This window comes from Cherax quadricarinatus, chromosome 88, assembly GCF_038502225.1.
Source record: "Cherax quadricarinatus isolate ZL_2023a chromosome 88, ASM3850222v1, whole genome shotgun sequence".
NCBI lineage: Eukaryota > Metazoa > Arthropoda > Malacostraca > Decapoda > Parastacidae > Cherax > Cherax quadricarinatus.
Genome location: NC_091379.1, coordinates 13,268,064 through 13,286,427, shown reverse-complemented (window position 1 = coordinate 13,286,427; position 18,364 = coordinate 13,268,064). Strand labels below are relative to the sequence as shown.

General features: G+C 39.4%; 1 protein-coding gene across 4 annotated transcripts in view; it reads right to left on the bottom strand.

The window, feature by feature from the left end:
• Positions 1–2,112: 2,112 nt before the first annotated feature.
• Positions 2,113–18,364, bottom strand: part of LOC128698470 (NFX1-type zinc finger-containing protein 1-like) — a 412,092-nt gene continuing 395,840 nt past the window's right edge. For all 4 annotated transcript variants that reach the window (XM_070103988.1, XM_070103990.1, XM_070103989.1 and 1 more), the window contains exon 13: positions 2,113–3,386. In XM_070103988.1, coding sequence (XP_069960089.1) covers positions 2,710–3,386 — 677 coding nt within the window. In that variant the 3' untranslated portion in view covers positions 2,113–2,709. The remainder of the gene's footprint in view (positions 3,387–18,364) is intronic.

Sequence of the window (18,364 nt, the reverse complement as noted above, 5' to 3'; positions counted from 1 at the left end):
TACACACCACTGGCAGGTGATGATGGAACATTACACACCACTGGCAGGTGATGATGGAACATTACACACCACTGGCAGGTGATGATGGAACATTACACACCACTGGCAGGTGATGATGGAACATTACACACCACTGGCAGGTGATGATGGAACATTACACACCACTGGCAGGTGATGATGGAACATTACACACAACTGGCAGGTGATGATGGAACATTACACACCACTGGCAGGTGATGATGGAACATTACACACCACTGGCAGGTGATGATGGAACATTACACACCACTGGCAGGTGGTGATGGAACATTACACACCACTGGCAGGTGATGATGGAACATTACACACAACTGGCAGGTGATGATGGAACATTACACACCACTGGCAGGTGATGATGGAACATTACACACAACTGGCAGGTGATGATGGAACATTACACACAACTGGCAGGTGATGATGGAACATTACACACCACTGGCAGGTGGTGATGGAACATTACACACCACTGGCAGGTGATGATGGAACATTACACACAACTGGCAGGTGATGATGGAACATTACACACCACTGGCAGGTGATGATGGAACATTACACACCACTGGCAGGTGATGATGGAACATTACACACAACTGGCAGGTGATGATGGAACATTACACACCACTGGCAGGTGATGATGGAACATTACACACAACTGGCAGGTGATGATGGAACATTACACACAACTGGCAGGTGATGATGGAACATTACACACCACTGGCAGGTGATGATGGAACATTACACACCACTGGCAGGTGGTGATGGAACATTACACACCACTGGCAGGTGGTGATGGAACATTACACACCACTGGCAGGTGATGATGGAACATTACACACCACTGGCAGGTGATGATGGAACATTACACACCACTGGCAGGTGGTGATGGAACATTACACACCACTGGCAGGTGGTGATGGAACATTACACACCACTGGTAGGTGGTGATGGAACATTACACACCACTGGTAGGTGGTGATGGAACATTACACACCACTGGCAGGTGATGATGGAACATTACACACCACTGGCAGGTGATGATGGAACATTACACACCACTGGCAGGTGATGATGGAACATTACACACCACTGGCAGGTGATGATGGAACATTACACACCACTGGTAGGTGGTGATGGAACATTACACACCACTGGCAGGTGATGATGGAACATTACACACCACTGGCAGGTGATGATGGAACATTACACACCACTGGCAGGTGGTGATGGAACATTACACACCACTGGCAGGTGGTGATGGAACATTACACACCACTGGCAGGTGGTGATGGAACATTACACACCACTGGCAGGTGATGGAACATTACACACCACTGGCAGGTGATGATGGAACATTACACACCACTGGCAGGTGGTGATGGAACATTACACAAAACTGGCAGGTGGTGATGGAACATTACACACCACTGGCAGGTGGTGATGGAACATTACACACCACTGGCAGGTAGTGATGGAACATTACACACCACTGGCAGGTGATGATGGAACATTACACACCACTGGCAGGTGGTGATGGAACATTACACACCACTGGCAGGTGGTGATGGAACATTACACACCACTGGCAGGTGATGATGGAACATTACACACCACTGGCAGGTGGTGATGGAACATTACACACCACTGGCAGGTGATGATGGAACATTACACACCACTGGCAGGTGATGGAACATTACACACCACTGGCAGGTGGTGATGGAACATTACACACCACTGGCAGGTGATGATGGAACATTACACACCACTGGCAGGTGATGATGGAACATTACACACCACTGGCAGGTGGTGATGGAACATTACACACCACTGGCAGGTGATGATGGAACATTACACACCACTGGCAGGTGATGATGGAACATTACACGCCACTGGCAAGAGATGATAGAACATTACACACCACTGGCAGGTGGTGATGGAACATTACACACCACTGGCAGGTGATGATGGAACATTACACACCACTGGCAGGTGATGATGGAACATTACACACCACTGGCAGGTGATGATGGAACATTACACACCACTGGCAAGAGATGATAGAACATTACACACCACTGGCAAGAGATGATAGAACATTACACACCACTGGCAGGTGATGATGGAACATTACACACCACTGGCAGGTGATGATGGAACATTACACACCACTGGCAGGTGGTGATGGAACATTACACACCACTGGCAAGAGATGATGGAACATTACACACCACTGGCAAGAGATGATGGAACATTACACACCACTGGCAAGAGATGATAGAACATTACACACCACTGGCAGATGATGGAACAATGTTGAAACATTGTACATTAAGATCATTCATAGAACTCATTAATCACACCCAACATCTATATTCTAGAGAAATCTTCCACAAATGACTTTTATAAAGCTTATACTGAATGTACATCTGCAAGACTTTTTAAATAAACCTTTAAAAAACATGCAACTATATTTAAAAAAAAGTTTGTATTTCTGTTATTAATTTTGATTGTCTAATTTGTAATCCTGCAAGTTGTCACAATTTAGTTGCATGTTTCTGCAAAACTTTCATTTATTTATTTTTGATCTTATGTGTATTTATTTAAAAAAAAAAAGTATGCTTTTGTGTATACAAATGATAAAGCCTGTGCATTATATTATTATAGCCATGATCATTAACTTCTACTCTCACATATACAACATTTATTTTTCTGATATTCATTATTGATAATATGACCCTTGGAGCATTTAAACCAGACGCCTTGAGTAATTTTAACACCCATTGCACTTGTAATTCTTCTCTGATCATAGATAATCAAATTACCAGCAAGATTACATTGTTTTAGGAGGCTGAGGACCTCGTGTTCTTGTTCAATTGTAAACTTGTTTTTAGGATCGAAGATTACACACAGTTTCTCATGTACATCTTTCATATGATCACTCTTCTTTGCTTTGTATTCTTTATCAAAGTACCAAAATGAAGGCAGTAGCAGCAGACGTTGTAGTTCACTGTTTACTCCCTCTATAACTTCAGAAGCCTCATAACATGTTAAATTCATTACATGCTTAACAAGTGTGTCCAACTGAAAAACGAGGTGCCATACCTGAGATGATTGTAAATGAAATGACATTTTATGTCGAGACTTATTTATATATGCTTTTATCATACAAGCTTTTCTCAACACGTTAGCTTTGAAGTGAATGAGCCGTAATTCATTGTAACTTAATGCCTGTGTATTCTGTGGTGTTTTCTGACCTGAATTTTGCTTCTTACTCTTCTGTTTGGGTACCATTTTCATGGTAACCATAAGTGTGTACAGCTCTTTGGAGAAGTATTCCACAGACATAAAATCTGGAAAGCAAGAAGTGAAGATATAAATTTTCAGTGAGACTCAACCAATCATTCAAAATATGGATGACACAAAAGTTACAAAAGAAAAAAAAAGATTAACAGAAGATGAACATGTACAGGTCTGCCATCACAAATCCGGCAATCAGTTATCTGGTTCCTTCAGTTATGCGGCACTAATTTTGGCTAGCGTAATTTCAAATTTTCAGGGTCGCCACATCAACCTGCTGGTACAGTTTGGTGGCGCTACTTGCTGCATAAGTCATTCTAATTTCCTTTTCTCCATTTGTTATAACCTGCTTACTTTTAGCCCTAGCCATAGTTCCAGTGAATAAAAGAAATGCTTCTCATTGTGTAAAGCACCTACACAGTACATTATCCATTAACCTTCTGAGGGTCGACAGGCTCTCTCCGAGACTCGTTCTCAGGGTCGGCCAAATTTAAAAAAAAAAAAATAATTTTCTCTTATGAAAAGATAGAGAATCTTTTCCCGATCATAATGACACCAAAAGTTTGAAATTTGATGGAAAACTTACGGAATTATGCTCTAGCGAAGTTAGCGGTCTCGGCGATGTCTATGCATCAGCGATTTTGCCCACTTTGAGCCCCATTTTCGGCATATTCCACTGTACTAATCGACAAAAAACATGAATATTTCACTAGAACTCCATTTTTTCTATCGAATGAGTGCAAGAAACCACCCATTTATCAATTCCAACTATCCAGTACAGTGGTCAAAATTTAGCAATTTTGCCAATTTCACACAAATTTCAAAAGATGCCAATTTCCGAATAGGGTCCAGAATAAACAAGAAAGACATTCCTGGCACTAAAATAACATTTCCTCTGCTCATTAGTCACGTCCCCACACCCCTCTTATATTCTTTTGCTTTCCACTTTGAATTTTTATTCTCACAAAAAATAGAAGACTTACTGTTATGCAGACTACTGCATTAGTGTACAAAATGGTATAAATAATATTGGCGCACTTGCAAAAGAATATTAGACTCACCAGTTGACTTGTATTGGACACTTGGCATGATTTGTTTACTTTTGAACTTTGGAAAAAATCAAACATTTCTGCTACTTTGAGCTCAATTTCAAGGTACTTTCCATTGTAAAACGAGCCAAAATCATCTCAATTTCTGTAACATGTCTTCCATTCTATAAAATGAGACCAAGAAAACTAGAATACAACAATAAATACCATACGAAAATACAGTGCAAAGTCGCTGTTTTATTAAAAAAAAAAAAACGGTCAAAGTTTTTTTTTCTCATTATGCACTGTGTGCTGCAGGATTTATTTTATACTGTGCACACTGACCACATAGACCCATTCTTTCATATGTAGGCCTACCAGCTTTCTGTCACTAGATTTGAGGGCGCTAGAATTTAGGCATACTAGTACGTCAAAAACCCTGGGTTGTAAGCCATACTAGTACGGCCGAAACCCTCAAGGAACCAAACCATACCCCGGTTGGGATTGAACCCACGGTCAGAGAGTCTCAAAACTCCAGCCCGTCGCGTTAGCCACTAGACCAGCTAGCCACAATAAGATTCGTCCATCTGGGTATATTTCCACACCATAGGAAGGTTAGCACAGGCACCACTGTGACCACAAATGCAAGTTTTTACAGACGAATCTCCAGCTAGCATGGCCGTGACAAACTCTAGCTCAAGTCCCTTCACTGCCATCAACATGACAGCAGTGAAGGGTTAAAGATAAGGTGGCTTTGAAGCCACTGTCGGTTGCCATGAGCCCAGTCTCATGAAGCAGGAGAATATGCTTTATTATTACTCTAAATTGATCTAATATAAACAATATAAATAACATAAAACATCTTAAATACTCCAGAATGAATAATATTTAGCATAATACCGAGCAGTTTGATGGAGGTATGATGAGGATATGGTATATAATAACATTCTCCTATCCCTGTCTTGGGGCTTATATTAGAGAAAACAGAATGTAGCACAGGGCTAACTGTGATATACTCTCGTACTGCATCATAAACCTGAAACAAAAAAGCTATTTTCTCTATATAGATTATCACACACAGCAGCATATGTGGAGAGAACCTAGGATAACCCAAAAAAGTCAGACAACGTAGCTTATTTCTAGAACCTGGCTTGGGTTAGCCATATATGATTTTTGGTAAATATTCAATTCCCAGCCAGGGTAGAAACATTGGGCGTGTTTCTTTACACCTGTTGTCTATGTTTACCCATCAGTAAATGGGTACCTGGGTGTTAGTTGACTGGTGTGGGTGTTATCCTGGGACACTGACCTAATTTGCTTGAAATACTCTGCATAACAAGCAGCTTTCTATATAGTAGTATGTAACTGATGTCAGCTAGGCCTGCACACATTGCACATGTACATGTAGTAAATAAAGATATTATTATTATTATTATTATTATCATTATTTTCTCAATTGTTTGTTGGGATATCTTACTGAAACTTGGGCAAAGTATGATGGAAAGATACTAATTAACGTACGCCAAAAATGAAAGAAATCAGACTATAAACAGCAGAATTCACTTCTCAGCCATTAGCAGCCACGTAGCGGTATATTTTTGCATGGTTGTTATGGTTATATTCTCGTTTTTTCGGTCTCATTTGACAGAACGAAAGATATATTACAGAAATAGGTATGATTTTGATTGCTTTTATGATGAAAAGTTCTTTGAAATTGCGCTCACAGTAGCGAAAATGTTCTATTCTTTAGCAAATCTCAAGAGCAAACAAATGAAGTCACCGTCCAATACCTGTCCGCCTGCCAGTCCAAATTCCAATACGAAGTCAAGAATGGGTTGACATTATTTATACAATTATTACAATAATGCAGCAGTCTGCATAACAGTAAATCTTCTATTTTTTTGTGACAACAAAAATTTCAAATGGAAAGCAAGAGTAATACAGTGGATCCTCGACCAACGATGGCATCGTCTAACGTTAACACAATTTAAATAAGTAGTTTATAAAGTTGTATTTCTTTTTGTAAAAGTAAAATTAAGGTGTGGTAGAATTGTGGTAACTGGAGAATTGTGCTTGGCAACAGTCTTTTGTTTTGGTGGGAGGAGCTTAGCTAGTCTTTCTCTCTCTCCCTCTCTCTCTCTGTGGCTGACCTTCAACCTGGCAGGATATCTGGGTTCTTCTTCTGTCTTTTGGGGCAGTATGTGTGCTCCAGGGGTGAGTTTTTATAATTTAAGTTGTGGCCACCATACCCAGGGTGACTAAAGTTTGTCAAAACACTGGTTAGCCCAGAGTTATGTCAAGAAGAGAGAAGGACAAAAGTTAATAAGATACACCATGTGGGAGAACAGCTATGGAGTGTGTAGATCTTTGTTTTTAAAGTGTGAGGCTGTAATTGTATATTCTGTACATATCTATTGAGAATACAGTTATATTTTTATAGTAGTAGTTTACATAACCTGTGAAGAGGGCTGGTGAGAGGATATCAGACACTCAAGATGATCAGCCATGATGTAAGTATTACCCCTAGACAGATAAGGCCATTAAGTAAAAAGCTACCCCACACTAGAACATGTAGTGAGAACCTTACTATCAAAGTAATAAGGGACAAACAACGTAACATGGGGGCCTGTCCGGGATAGTTATTTGACTGCTAAAATAACTCAAAACATTCTTTGAACTATATGTGCTGGTATGGGGTAATAACAGTTGCATGTTTCTGGTAGAAGATTTACCAAGGTGGTGTCAGTGGAAGTGTTGTTTTCATATATTAGTTTACAGGTTGTTTTTCTCCTAAGGTGGGAGAAAGGTTAAGTAACACATTTTTGTGGTTATGGTAAGTGCTATGTGCATAGTTTACATTCAATTTGTGTTATTTTATGTGCCTGTGGGAAAACTTTGTCCACTGATACTGTAAGAAGGAAGCAAGTGTTTAAAGATAAAACTATGTCAGAAGTTGAGTCTTTCAACTTTTTAGGCTTCAGGGAAGAAGGTAATAATTCATCAGTAAACATGCCTGTTAACAGTGAACATGAGGGATCACCTACTCCAGGTGATATGGAAATGGAGAGAATGAGACTTAAATTAGCGGTACTAGAGGCTCAGATGAACTTAATGAAAGCTAAGGAGGAAGAACGTCAGAGGTTAGGAGGTTCAGAACAAGAGCCTGAGCAGTACTTTAACATAACTAAAGCTGCAAATTTTGTCCCTAAGTTTACAGAGAGTGACCCAGATAGATATTTTTCTTTTTTTGAGAAGACTGCATTGGAGCAAGGATGGCCCAAACAGAAGTGGGCTACCCTAGTTCGCACACAACTTGTGGGTAAAGGATTCCAGAGAGTAGAGACTCTGGAGGGGCAAGATTTTTCTGATTATGATAAGATTAAAGAGGAAGTATTGCTTGCCTACCAAATGATACCTGAGAAATATAGACAAAAGTTCAGGAATCAAAAATTTCAGGATGGGCAGACCTTAACTGAGTTTGGGAATGAGAAACTGTTCCTTTTTAAGAAATGGGTTTGTTCCAAAGGAGTTAATAAAGACTATAACAAATTAGTAGATCTGATGGTTCATGAGGAATTGTACAATACAATCCCTGTTGACCTCAGAGAGTATCTGGAGGACAAAAACCCAGATAATCTTTCAGAAGCACTAGATCTAGGTGACCGATTCTTGGCTCGCAGGGAACTGGTAAGTAAAAACAGTCATGCTGCTTCTGAAAATTTCCCCACTCATTCTAAACCTTATTCCAAGTCCTATGGTCATAAAGGTAAGTGGGACAAGAATTTTCAGGGACAAATGAAGGCTGAGGTGCCCTCTAAAATAGAAGGAAAAGGTAAGTCAGCTGGAGTTCAAAGTTTACCTAGACAATCAGATAATGTTTCAGGTCCTCGAGTAAACAGTACCAGTCTTACACCAAATGGTAAAAATACCTTTAAGAGTTTTATCTGTTATTACTGTAACAAAACTGGACACACACAAAAGTTTTGCTGGTCAAGGCGGCGAGATCAGGAAAGGGAGGAACCACCCCAGAGGACTCTAACTGCAGAGATACATCCAGTTGCCTGCATTAGGTCTTCAAGGCAAGGTGAGGAGGAACCTTTGGATCTAGACCCCAGGATGTGTATATTTTCTAGTAGGTCCACAGTTGGTTTGCAAAAGGATGTACGCAGAGTTGAGAACATATTGTCCTTGAGAGATGGATGTAGCACCTACTCTTTGCTACGTGCTGGAGTGCTACCAGTGTCTAAGGATACCTATACTGGGGTAGATATATTGTTGAAGGGTATTACGGGTTCAACCATAAGGACACCGGTACACAAATTATGGGTAGAATCTACATACCAAGTTGGCTATCTCCCTGTAGGTATCTCAGATGAAATTCCCTTCGAAGGGGTCGACCTCTTATTAGGGAATAATGTTATGGGCCTGTTAGACAGTGAGGAACAACTAGTTTGGGGGAAACCAAATCCCAAATGTTGGGAGGAAATGGCTAGGAAAACCCTGCCAGACCTTCTCCCTGATGGTTCCACCATGAGAAGTATGGCTCATGATCATGCTACCAACAGTCTTCATGATATTTCTCATGAGGATGGTGAGGGCTTAAGTTTGGTAACTCTGCTTTCTGATGTTGAACTGCAGTCAACTGAAGAAAAGGATGTTCCAGCCAGAGCTGAGCATGATTGGAGAATGGATCAGTTAAATAGTGTGAGAGAGGCTGCACCTACTAGGGTGCAATTAATTTCTGTGCAGGAAAATGTCGCTGTTGCTGAGGAAGAGATTTTACAGTTAAATAAGTGTTTTCATTTCAGGGAGGAAACTCTTACAAAGAATTCACCTCTGTTTGCAGTATCGATGGAAGGAGAACAAGGGTTTTGTCCCCAGGTGGTGATGTCCAAGGTTTCCAGGCATTTCTTCTGGTCTCACCTGTGGGAGACTGTCAGAGAGCATATTGAGACCTATCATGTCTTTCAAATTATAGGGAAACCTAGTCGAAGTATTAAACCTGTTCCCCTTCAGTCTATTTCAGCACCAGGTGAACCCTTCAGCAAGCTGGTAGTAGATGTACTTGGTCCATTCCCAAGGACCAAACTGGGAAATGATTATTTACTCACAAATATTTGCTCCACTACCAGGTACCTGGAAGCAGTCCCTCTACATAAGATAATTGCTCATGTAGTCTTAAGGGTTTTGATGAAGTTCTTTTTTCATGTTGGTTTTCCTCAAGCAGTGCAAAAAGACCAAGGGCCTAACTTTACCTCAAAGTCTTTTAGAAATGTTTTGAAGGGACTAAAAGTAGAGCCTCAGTGTTCAACTGTGTATCACTCTCCATCTCAAGGGGAAATAGAGAAATTACATCAAACCCTCAAGACAATGATGCAAGCCTATGGTATAGACAATACTAACAACTGGGATGAGAGGATCCCTTTCTTTGTATTTGCTGAGTGGGGAAGCACTCTGGAATCTCTGAGCTATTGGCTTGGGGAGGATGGTGATGCTCCCCCCTCGGAGCTTTTTCTCAGTTTCAGACACTGTTTGGCTCGTATGAGGTGGATGGTACCAGTGAACATGCCCATCAACCAGACCAGGATGATGATGTGGGACCATAATGTGGACCATGATACTCTGGAGGCTGGAGAGGAAGTGCTGATACTGGAGCCAATTCATGTGAAAATCTGTATGGCAAGTTGCTGTGAGCTGAACATGTTGTGGTGGAAGTTCCCATGGGTTAGATATAAAACCCACACCCCCAAGCAAGAAAAGAATGAGTATAGTGTACACAGTAACCGGTTAAAGGGTTTGAAGTTCTGTCAAAAATTCAGAGAGACCAATGTTTTAATGGAATGTAAAGGGCTGCAAAACAATAATCTGAATGAAATACAAAAAGAGTATTTAAGAAATAACATGTGTGTAAAAGATTTTAGGAAATGCATGCTTGGTTTTAATGAGAAAAATGTTGGAGAGTTGACTCAGCCACCTTGGAACTTTATAAAAGTTTGGGATGTCAGTAATGAGGAAAAGTTGAAACTCCATGAAGAAATTGTTAAGGAAGCTGAGCCAATTCAACAATTTTTGTGTGGGAAAAATCTGTATGAAAAATTGGATATAGAGGAAGTTAAATTCTTCCACCACCAGTTTGTAGTGCTTAGTGAGAGTCAGTGGGCATTCCCATGCTTCATGGTTCTCAAATTAGATGGCACCCTGGGCATAAACACTGACTACCACAAAGTATGTTTAACAACTAAGGTTTACAGGATTAGAAAGATTGATACTTATGCACTAAGAGATGCAAACATTTTAAATAAACTAAAACATGGGGCAGGAAGATGTGATTTCCATGGCCTGTGTTCCAGTACCATTTTAATGTGTGTAATGCAAATTGTGTTCATTGTGTGCTTAAAATTTGTGTGTGAGATGGAACGTGATGGTGTTTGTGTAAACTTGATGTATCCAACCTGGGTGCAAAGAGATGTCTTTGGTGTTTGTTGTTGTACTGCGAGAGGTTGCACAACTGTTACTATCAATGAGCAACCTTCTAAATTTAAATGTCAACATTTTACCACTGGAAAGAAAATTTTCATTTTGGGGCTGGCTATTCAGCATTTGTACATGTCTCAGAATCTCTTCATCATGTTCCTGTGTATAGTGACTAAAATCAGACTCTTAAAATGGGCTTTGTTCCTACAGCCTTTTAATTTGGAAGTCAAATATATAAAAGGCTCAGAGAATGTGGTTGCTGATGCTCTCTCTAGATGTTTCATGTAGATGCATGGTGCATACTTTGTACATAGTGTTTGTCTTGTGCTGACCTTGTTGTTTTTGCAGTGGTGAACTCTCAGCGAGCCTGAGTACTCTCTACCAGCCATCTGACTGTGAAGGAGTCGAGTCAGAGCCAAAAGTGTGACGAGGGTCAGGGTGTACGTAAATGTGAGTTGAGGCAGAGGTTGACAACCTTCGGTAACATGAGACGTTCAGGAAGGTATGTGATGTTGTGTCTTGGTGTGCTCTATATACAAAACAGCCCGACGATTTGCCTTTGTGGTCCCTTGGACCCCTTCATGTTCTATGTCAGCCTCCTCTTCATAAGTTTGGAGGATCTGTGTGGAGTGGGACCTCGGAAGATGGGCTTGAGTGCCTGACCATGTTAAGGATCGTGAGTGTTGACTGGAAGTCTCACTGTTTGGTTCGGCCACTAAGTGAGAGACACCTTGACATGTTTTGTGAAGTTTCCTGCCTGGTGTACACCTGACTGCTCTGAGTTTGGCTCTACTCTCGTCTTCTGATCAGGAAGATGCCACCCTGGAGTACCAGTTGCTTGCTGGATTACCGTAGCAGAGGCACAGGCCTGTTGGTGTGGGTTTTCACAGTGGGCATTGTGTGCAATTTTTGCATTGTAATGTGTATTGTTTAAAAGTCACTAAAATTGTAAATAGTTACACCCTTGAGTATATGGGTATGGTTAAAATGCTTTTATAAAAAATTCTGCAACCTGTTGTAAATAACAGTAAAGTGAAGAGTAATGGCGCTGGGAAATATGTAGCATTTCTAGTAGTCTTGTTTACCGCCTTCAGACTTAAGCAATATACTTTTTACTAGCCATATCCTGAGGGACACGGCTAGCTTTTGTGAGACTTCGTCTGGAGGTGGGGGTGTTATGGGGCTATAGGACCCAACATGTATTTATAAGTAACAGTTACTCTGGAATACCTAATTATATTGAATTGATGGAGACTCAGTTCTAAATGTCATAAGGGCTGATCAACCTTATGACTGAGAGGCAGCTGGGTCAAGCCTATTTTTCTCAATATAATAGGTTATACTAGAGACACATAAACACACAATTTAAATAAGTAGTTTATAAAGTTGTATATCTTTTTGTAAAAGTAAAATTAAGGTTTGGTAGAATTGTGGTAACTGGAGAATTGTGCTTGGCAACAGTCTTTTGTTTTGGTGGGAGGAGCTTAGCTAGTCTTTCTCTCTCTCCCTCTCTGACTCTCTCTGTGGCTGACCTTCAACCTGGCAGGATCTCTGGGTTCTTCTTCTATCTTTTGGGGCAGTATGTGTGCTCCAGGGGTGAGTTTTTATAATTTAAGTTGTGGCCACCATACCCAGGGTGACTAAAGTGTGTCAAAACACTGGTTAGCCCAGAGTTATGTCAAGAAGAGAGAAGGACAAAAGTTAATAAGATACACCATGTGGGAGAACAGCTATGGAGTGTGTAGATCTTTGTTTTTAAAGTGTGAGGCTGTAATTGTATATTCTGTACATATCTATTGAGAATACAGTTATATTTTTATAGTAGTAGTTTACATAACCTGTGAAGAGGGCTGGTGAGAGGATATCAGACACTCAAGATGATCAGCCATGATGTAAGTATTACCCCTAGACAGATAAGGCCATTAAGTAAAAAGCTGCCCCACACTAGAACATGTAGTGAGAACCTTACTATCAAAGTAATAAGGGGCAAACAACGTAACAGTAATCTATGTAGAGAAAATAGCTTTCTTGTTTCAGTTTTATGGTGCAGTATAAGGTATATCACAGTTAGCCCTGTGCTATACTCTGTTTTCTTTAATATAAGTCCCCATGACGGATAGAAGAATGGTACTTGTATCCCATATCCTATTCATATCTTTATCGAACTGCTCGGTATTATGCCAATATTATTCATTATTTATTATGTCATATTAGAACAATTGTGATAGGCATATAAGTTGTAGTGTTGATATTAGTGTAATAATAGAGTATATTCCCCTGCATCATGAGACTGAGCTCATGGCAACCAACAGTGGCTTCAAAGCCACCTTATCTTTAACCCCTTGACTGTTGCAACTCCAAATCCTGAGGTGTCTCCTGGTGTCACAAAAATTTAAAAAAAAAATTTTTTTTTTTCTTACAAAATGATAGAGAATCTTTTCCCAATGGTAACGACACCAAAGTACAAAATTTGTTGGAAAACTTACGGAATTACATTCTCGTGAAATTAACAACCTCGGCGATATTTACAAATTGGCGATTTCGCCCACTTTGAGCCCTATTTTCAGCTAATTCCATTGTTCCAGTCGACCAAACTCATAGCTGTTTCTTTAGAACTCCATTTTTTCTATCGATTGAGCACAAGAAACTGCCCATTTACCAATTTCAACTACCCAATAACATGGTCAGAAAGTTGCAATTTGGCCAATTTCATGCAAATTAAAAAATATGCCAATTTCAAAACAGGGTCCAGAATGAACAATGGCTCTAAAATAACATTTTCTTTGTTCATCAGTTATGCCTCCAGGCCCCTCTGATATTACTCTTGCTTTCTATTTTGAATTTTTATTCAAACAAAAATTAGAAGATTTACTGTTATGCAGACTGCTGCAATATTGCAATAATTGTATAAATAATGTCAACCCATTCATGACTGCATATTAAAGTGGCTAGTTGGACATTTATTAGACAATGACATCATTTGCTTACTTTTGAACATCGGCAAAAATCAAACATTTCCCCAACTTTGAGCTCCATTTCAAGGTTCTTTTCATAGTAAAACCGATCAAAATTACCTCTATTTCTATAATATGTTTTCCATTCTATCAAATGAAACCAAGTAAATGAGAATACAACTATAAATACTATACAAAAATAAACCACAAAGTCGGCGTTTTAATTAAAAAAAAAGTCGGAGTTTTTTTTTCTCATTATGCACTGCATGCTGCAGGATTTTTTTTATATGGTGCACACTGACCACACAAACCCATTCTCTCACATGTGGGCCTACCAGCTTTCTCCTGCTTGATTTGAAGCCGCTAGAATTTATGAGTATATATACGTCAAACACGGTGGCTCATAAGACATATATATATGACCAAAACAGTCAAAGGGCTAAGTATTGTTTATTTTACATGTATCATTGTTTTCTGTATAAGGAAATGTATATTTCATGTAAAAGAATTATTTTGTTTAATACTTTCGGGTGCCTGGAATGGATTAATTGGATTTCCATTATTTCTTATGGGGAAAATTAATTGGCTAAAGGCTAGCTCTCTGGAATGGATTAACCCTTTCAGGGTCCCCAGGCCCTCTCCAAGATTTGTTCTCAGGGTCACCAAATTTAAAAAAAAAAAAAAAAAAAAAAAAATCTTGTAAAAAGATAGAGAATCTTTTCCTCATCATAATGACACCAAAAGTATGAAATTTGATGGAAAACTTACGGAATTATGCTCTCGTGAAGTTAGTGGTCTCGATGATGTTTACGCATCTGCGATGTTGCCCACTTTGAGCCCTATTTTCGGCCAATTCCAGTGGACTAGTTGACAAAAATCATAACTATTTCACTAGAACACCATTTTTTCTATTGAGTGAGTACAAGAAACCACCCATTTACCAATTTCAACTATCCAATTTAGCAATTGTGCCAATTTCACACAAATTTCAAAAGATGCCAATTTCCGAATAGGATCCAGAATAAACAAGGAAGACATTTCTGGCACTAAAATAACAAGTTCTCTGATCGTTAGTCACATCCCCAGGCCCCTCTTATATTTCTTTGGCTTTCCACTTTGAACTTTTATTCTTACAAAAAATAGAAGATTTACTGTTATGCAGACTACTGCATTAGTGTAGAAATGGTATAAATAATATCAGCACACTTGTGAAAGATTATTAGACTCACCAGTTGATGTGTATTGGATGCTTGGCATGATTTGTTTACTTTTGAACTTTGGTAAAAATCGAACATTTCTGCTACTTTGAGCTCAATTTCAAGGTACTTTTCATTATAAAACAAGTCAAAAATCATCTCAGTTTCTGTAAAATGTCTTCCATTCTATAAAATGAGACCAGGAAAACTAGAATACGTACAACAATAAATACCATATCAAAATACAGTGCAAAGTCGCTGTTTTAATCCAAAAACACGGTCCAAGTTTTTTTCCTCATTACGCACTGTGTGCTGCAGGATTTTTTTTATACAGAGCACACTGACCACATTGACCCATTCTTTCATATGTAGGCCTACCAGCTTTCTCTCAATAGATATGAGGGAGCTAGAATTTAGGCATACTAGTACGTCAAAAACCCTGAGGCGTAACCTGTACTAGTACGGCTGAAACCCTGTCATGGCCATATATATATACGTCTTACGAGGTACCGTGTTTGACGAATATACACTCATAAATTCTAGCGGCTTCAAATCAAGAAGGAGAAAGCTGGTAGGCCCACATGTGAGAGAGTGGGTTTGTGTGGTCAGTGTGCACCACAAAAAAAATCCTGGAGCACGCAGTGCATGAGAAAAAAAAAACTCCGACTGTTTTTTTTAAATAAAATGCCGACTTTGTGGTCTATTTTTGTATAGTATTTATGGTTGTATTCTCATTTTCTTGGTCTCATTTGACAGAATGGAAAACATATTATAGAAAAAGAGATGATTTTGATTGATTTTACTATAAAAAGAACGTGGAAATGGAGCTCAAACTAGGGGAAATGTTTGATTTTTGCCGATGTTCAAAAGGAAATAAATGATGTCTTTGTCCAATAAATGTCCAACTAGCCATTCTAATATGCAGTCATGAATGGGTTGATGTTATTTATACAATTATTACAGTATTGCAGTGGTTTGCATAATAGTAAATCTTCTATTTTTTGTTTGAATAAAAATTCAAAATAGAAGCAAGAGTAATATCAGAGAGGCCTGGAGACATGACTGATGAACAAAGAAAATATTATTTTAGAGTCAGGAATGTCTGCATTGTTCATTCTGGACCTTATTTTGAAATTGTCATATATTTTAATTTTCGTGAAATTGGCCAAATTGCAAATTTCTGACCACATTATTGGGTAGTTGAAATTGGTAAATGGGCAGTTTCTTGTACTCAATCGATAGAAAAAATGGAGTTCTAAAGAAATAGCTATGAGTTTGGTCGACTGGAACAATGGAATGAGCCAAAAATAGGACTCAAAGTGGGCAAAATCGCCGATTTGTAAATATTGCCAAGGTCGCTAACTTTACAAGAGTGTAATTCCGTCAGTTTTCCATCAAATTTCGTTTTTTTTTTTTGGTGTCATTACAATCTGGAAAAGATTCTCTGTCATTTCATAAGAAAAAAAAAATATTTTTTTTTTTTTTCAAATTTTGCGACACCAGGAAACACCTCAGGATTGGGGGTTGTGACAGTCAAGGGGTTAAAGGCATTAGCCGAGGGTCCACTGTAGTGGAAAAACAGAAATGAGCAGAAGGGGTAAAGAGAAAGGAGGATCTTTAAACATATTTTATACTAATATTCATAGTGCTAAGAATAAGATGGAGGAGCTAACATTAGTTGCTAGTGTAGGTAACATTGATGTATTTGCCATAACTGAGACGTGGTTTAATTTGAATAATTGGGACATGCCTGTTGAATGTCACAATCAGGGTTTTAAACTGTTCCAAGTAGACAGAAGTATTGAGAAGGGGGGTGGGGTGGCACTTTACGTTCGAGATCGCTTGAACTGTTGCATAAAAATGGATATAAAATCTGAATTATCACATATGGAGTGTGTTGATAGAATTTTCAGAGGGGAATGAAAAATTTATTTTAGGAGTGACATACCATCCCCCAAACTTAGATAGGGACCAGGGGAGACTACTCTGGGAGGAAATTGTTAAGGCCACAAAGCACAATAATGTAGTAATTCTAGGAGACTTTACCAGATTAATTAAAATTTCTTGACTGGAAATTTAGAATCTAATGACTTCTTAGTAGTAGTTCAGGATTGTTTTTTGAAGCATTTTGTGACAGAACGAACAAGAGGAAATAACCTGCTTGACTTGGTTCCGGCCAACAAGGAAACCTTGTTAATAATTTAGAAATTACAGAGGAACTCGGCATAAGTGACCACAAGTCAATTACAGTGGTCCCCCGCTTTTCGTAGTTCCCGGCAATCGTAAATTTCGCCAATCGTAGGGGTATTTTCGTATAAACATGGACTCACTTTTCATAGGTTGACTCGCGAGTTGTAGTTCATCCGGGATGCGTACCCATGGCGTGAGCCGGGGCGGCAGCCAGTCTGGCATTGTTTACCAGTGAGCGAAGGTCCCCTCACGTGCTCCAGCGAAATATTTCATAATATTCCATTTATTTTAGTGCTTGCAAGTACTAAATAAGCTACCATGGCTCCAAAGAAAGCTCCTAGTGCCAAGCCTGTGGTAAAGAAGGTGAGAAATATGATTGAATTTAAGAAAACCATCATTGAGCAATATGAAAGTGGTACAAGTGTGGCTGAACTGTCCAGGATGTATAAGAAACCCTACACAACCTTATGTTCCACAGTGGCCAAGAAAAAGGAAATAAAGGATGCTGTTGTTGCAAAGGGAGTAACTATGCTGACAAAAATGAGATCACCAGTACTGGAAGAGGTTGAGAAGTTATTATTGGTGTGGATAAATGAGAAACAATTAGCAGGAGATACTCTTATGACTTCGATTATTTGTGAAAAGGCTAGGCAGTTGCATGAAGATTTGGTAAAGAAATTGCCTGTAAATAGTGGTGATGTGAGTGAATTTAAGGTCAGCAAAGGCTGGTTTGAGAGATTTAAGAACCGTACTGGCATACACAGTGTGGTAAGGCATGGTGAGGCTGCCACTTCGGACCACAAGGCGGCTGAAAAATAAGTGCATGAATTCCAGGAGTACATAGAGGCTGAAGGACTGAAACCTGAACAAGTGTTCAATTGTTACGAAACTGGCCTCTTTTGGAAGAAAATGCCAAAGAGGACCTTCATTACACAAGAGGAAAAGGCAATGCCAGGACACAAGCCTATGAAAGACAGGCTGACGCTAATGTTCTGTGCTAATGCTAGTGGGGATTTCAAAGTGAAGCCATTACTAGTGTACCATTCTGAAAATCCCAGAGTGTTCAGGAAAAACAATGTTATGAATAGTAAATTGTGTGTGTTTTGGAAATCTAATAGTAAGGCATGGGTCACGAGGGAAATTTTCGTCAAGTGGTTTAATGAAGTGTTTGGCCCTAGTGTGAAGGAGT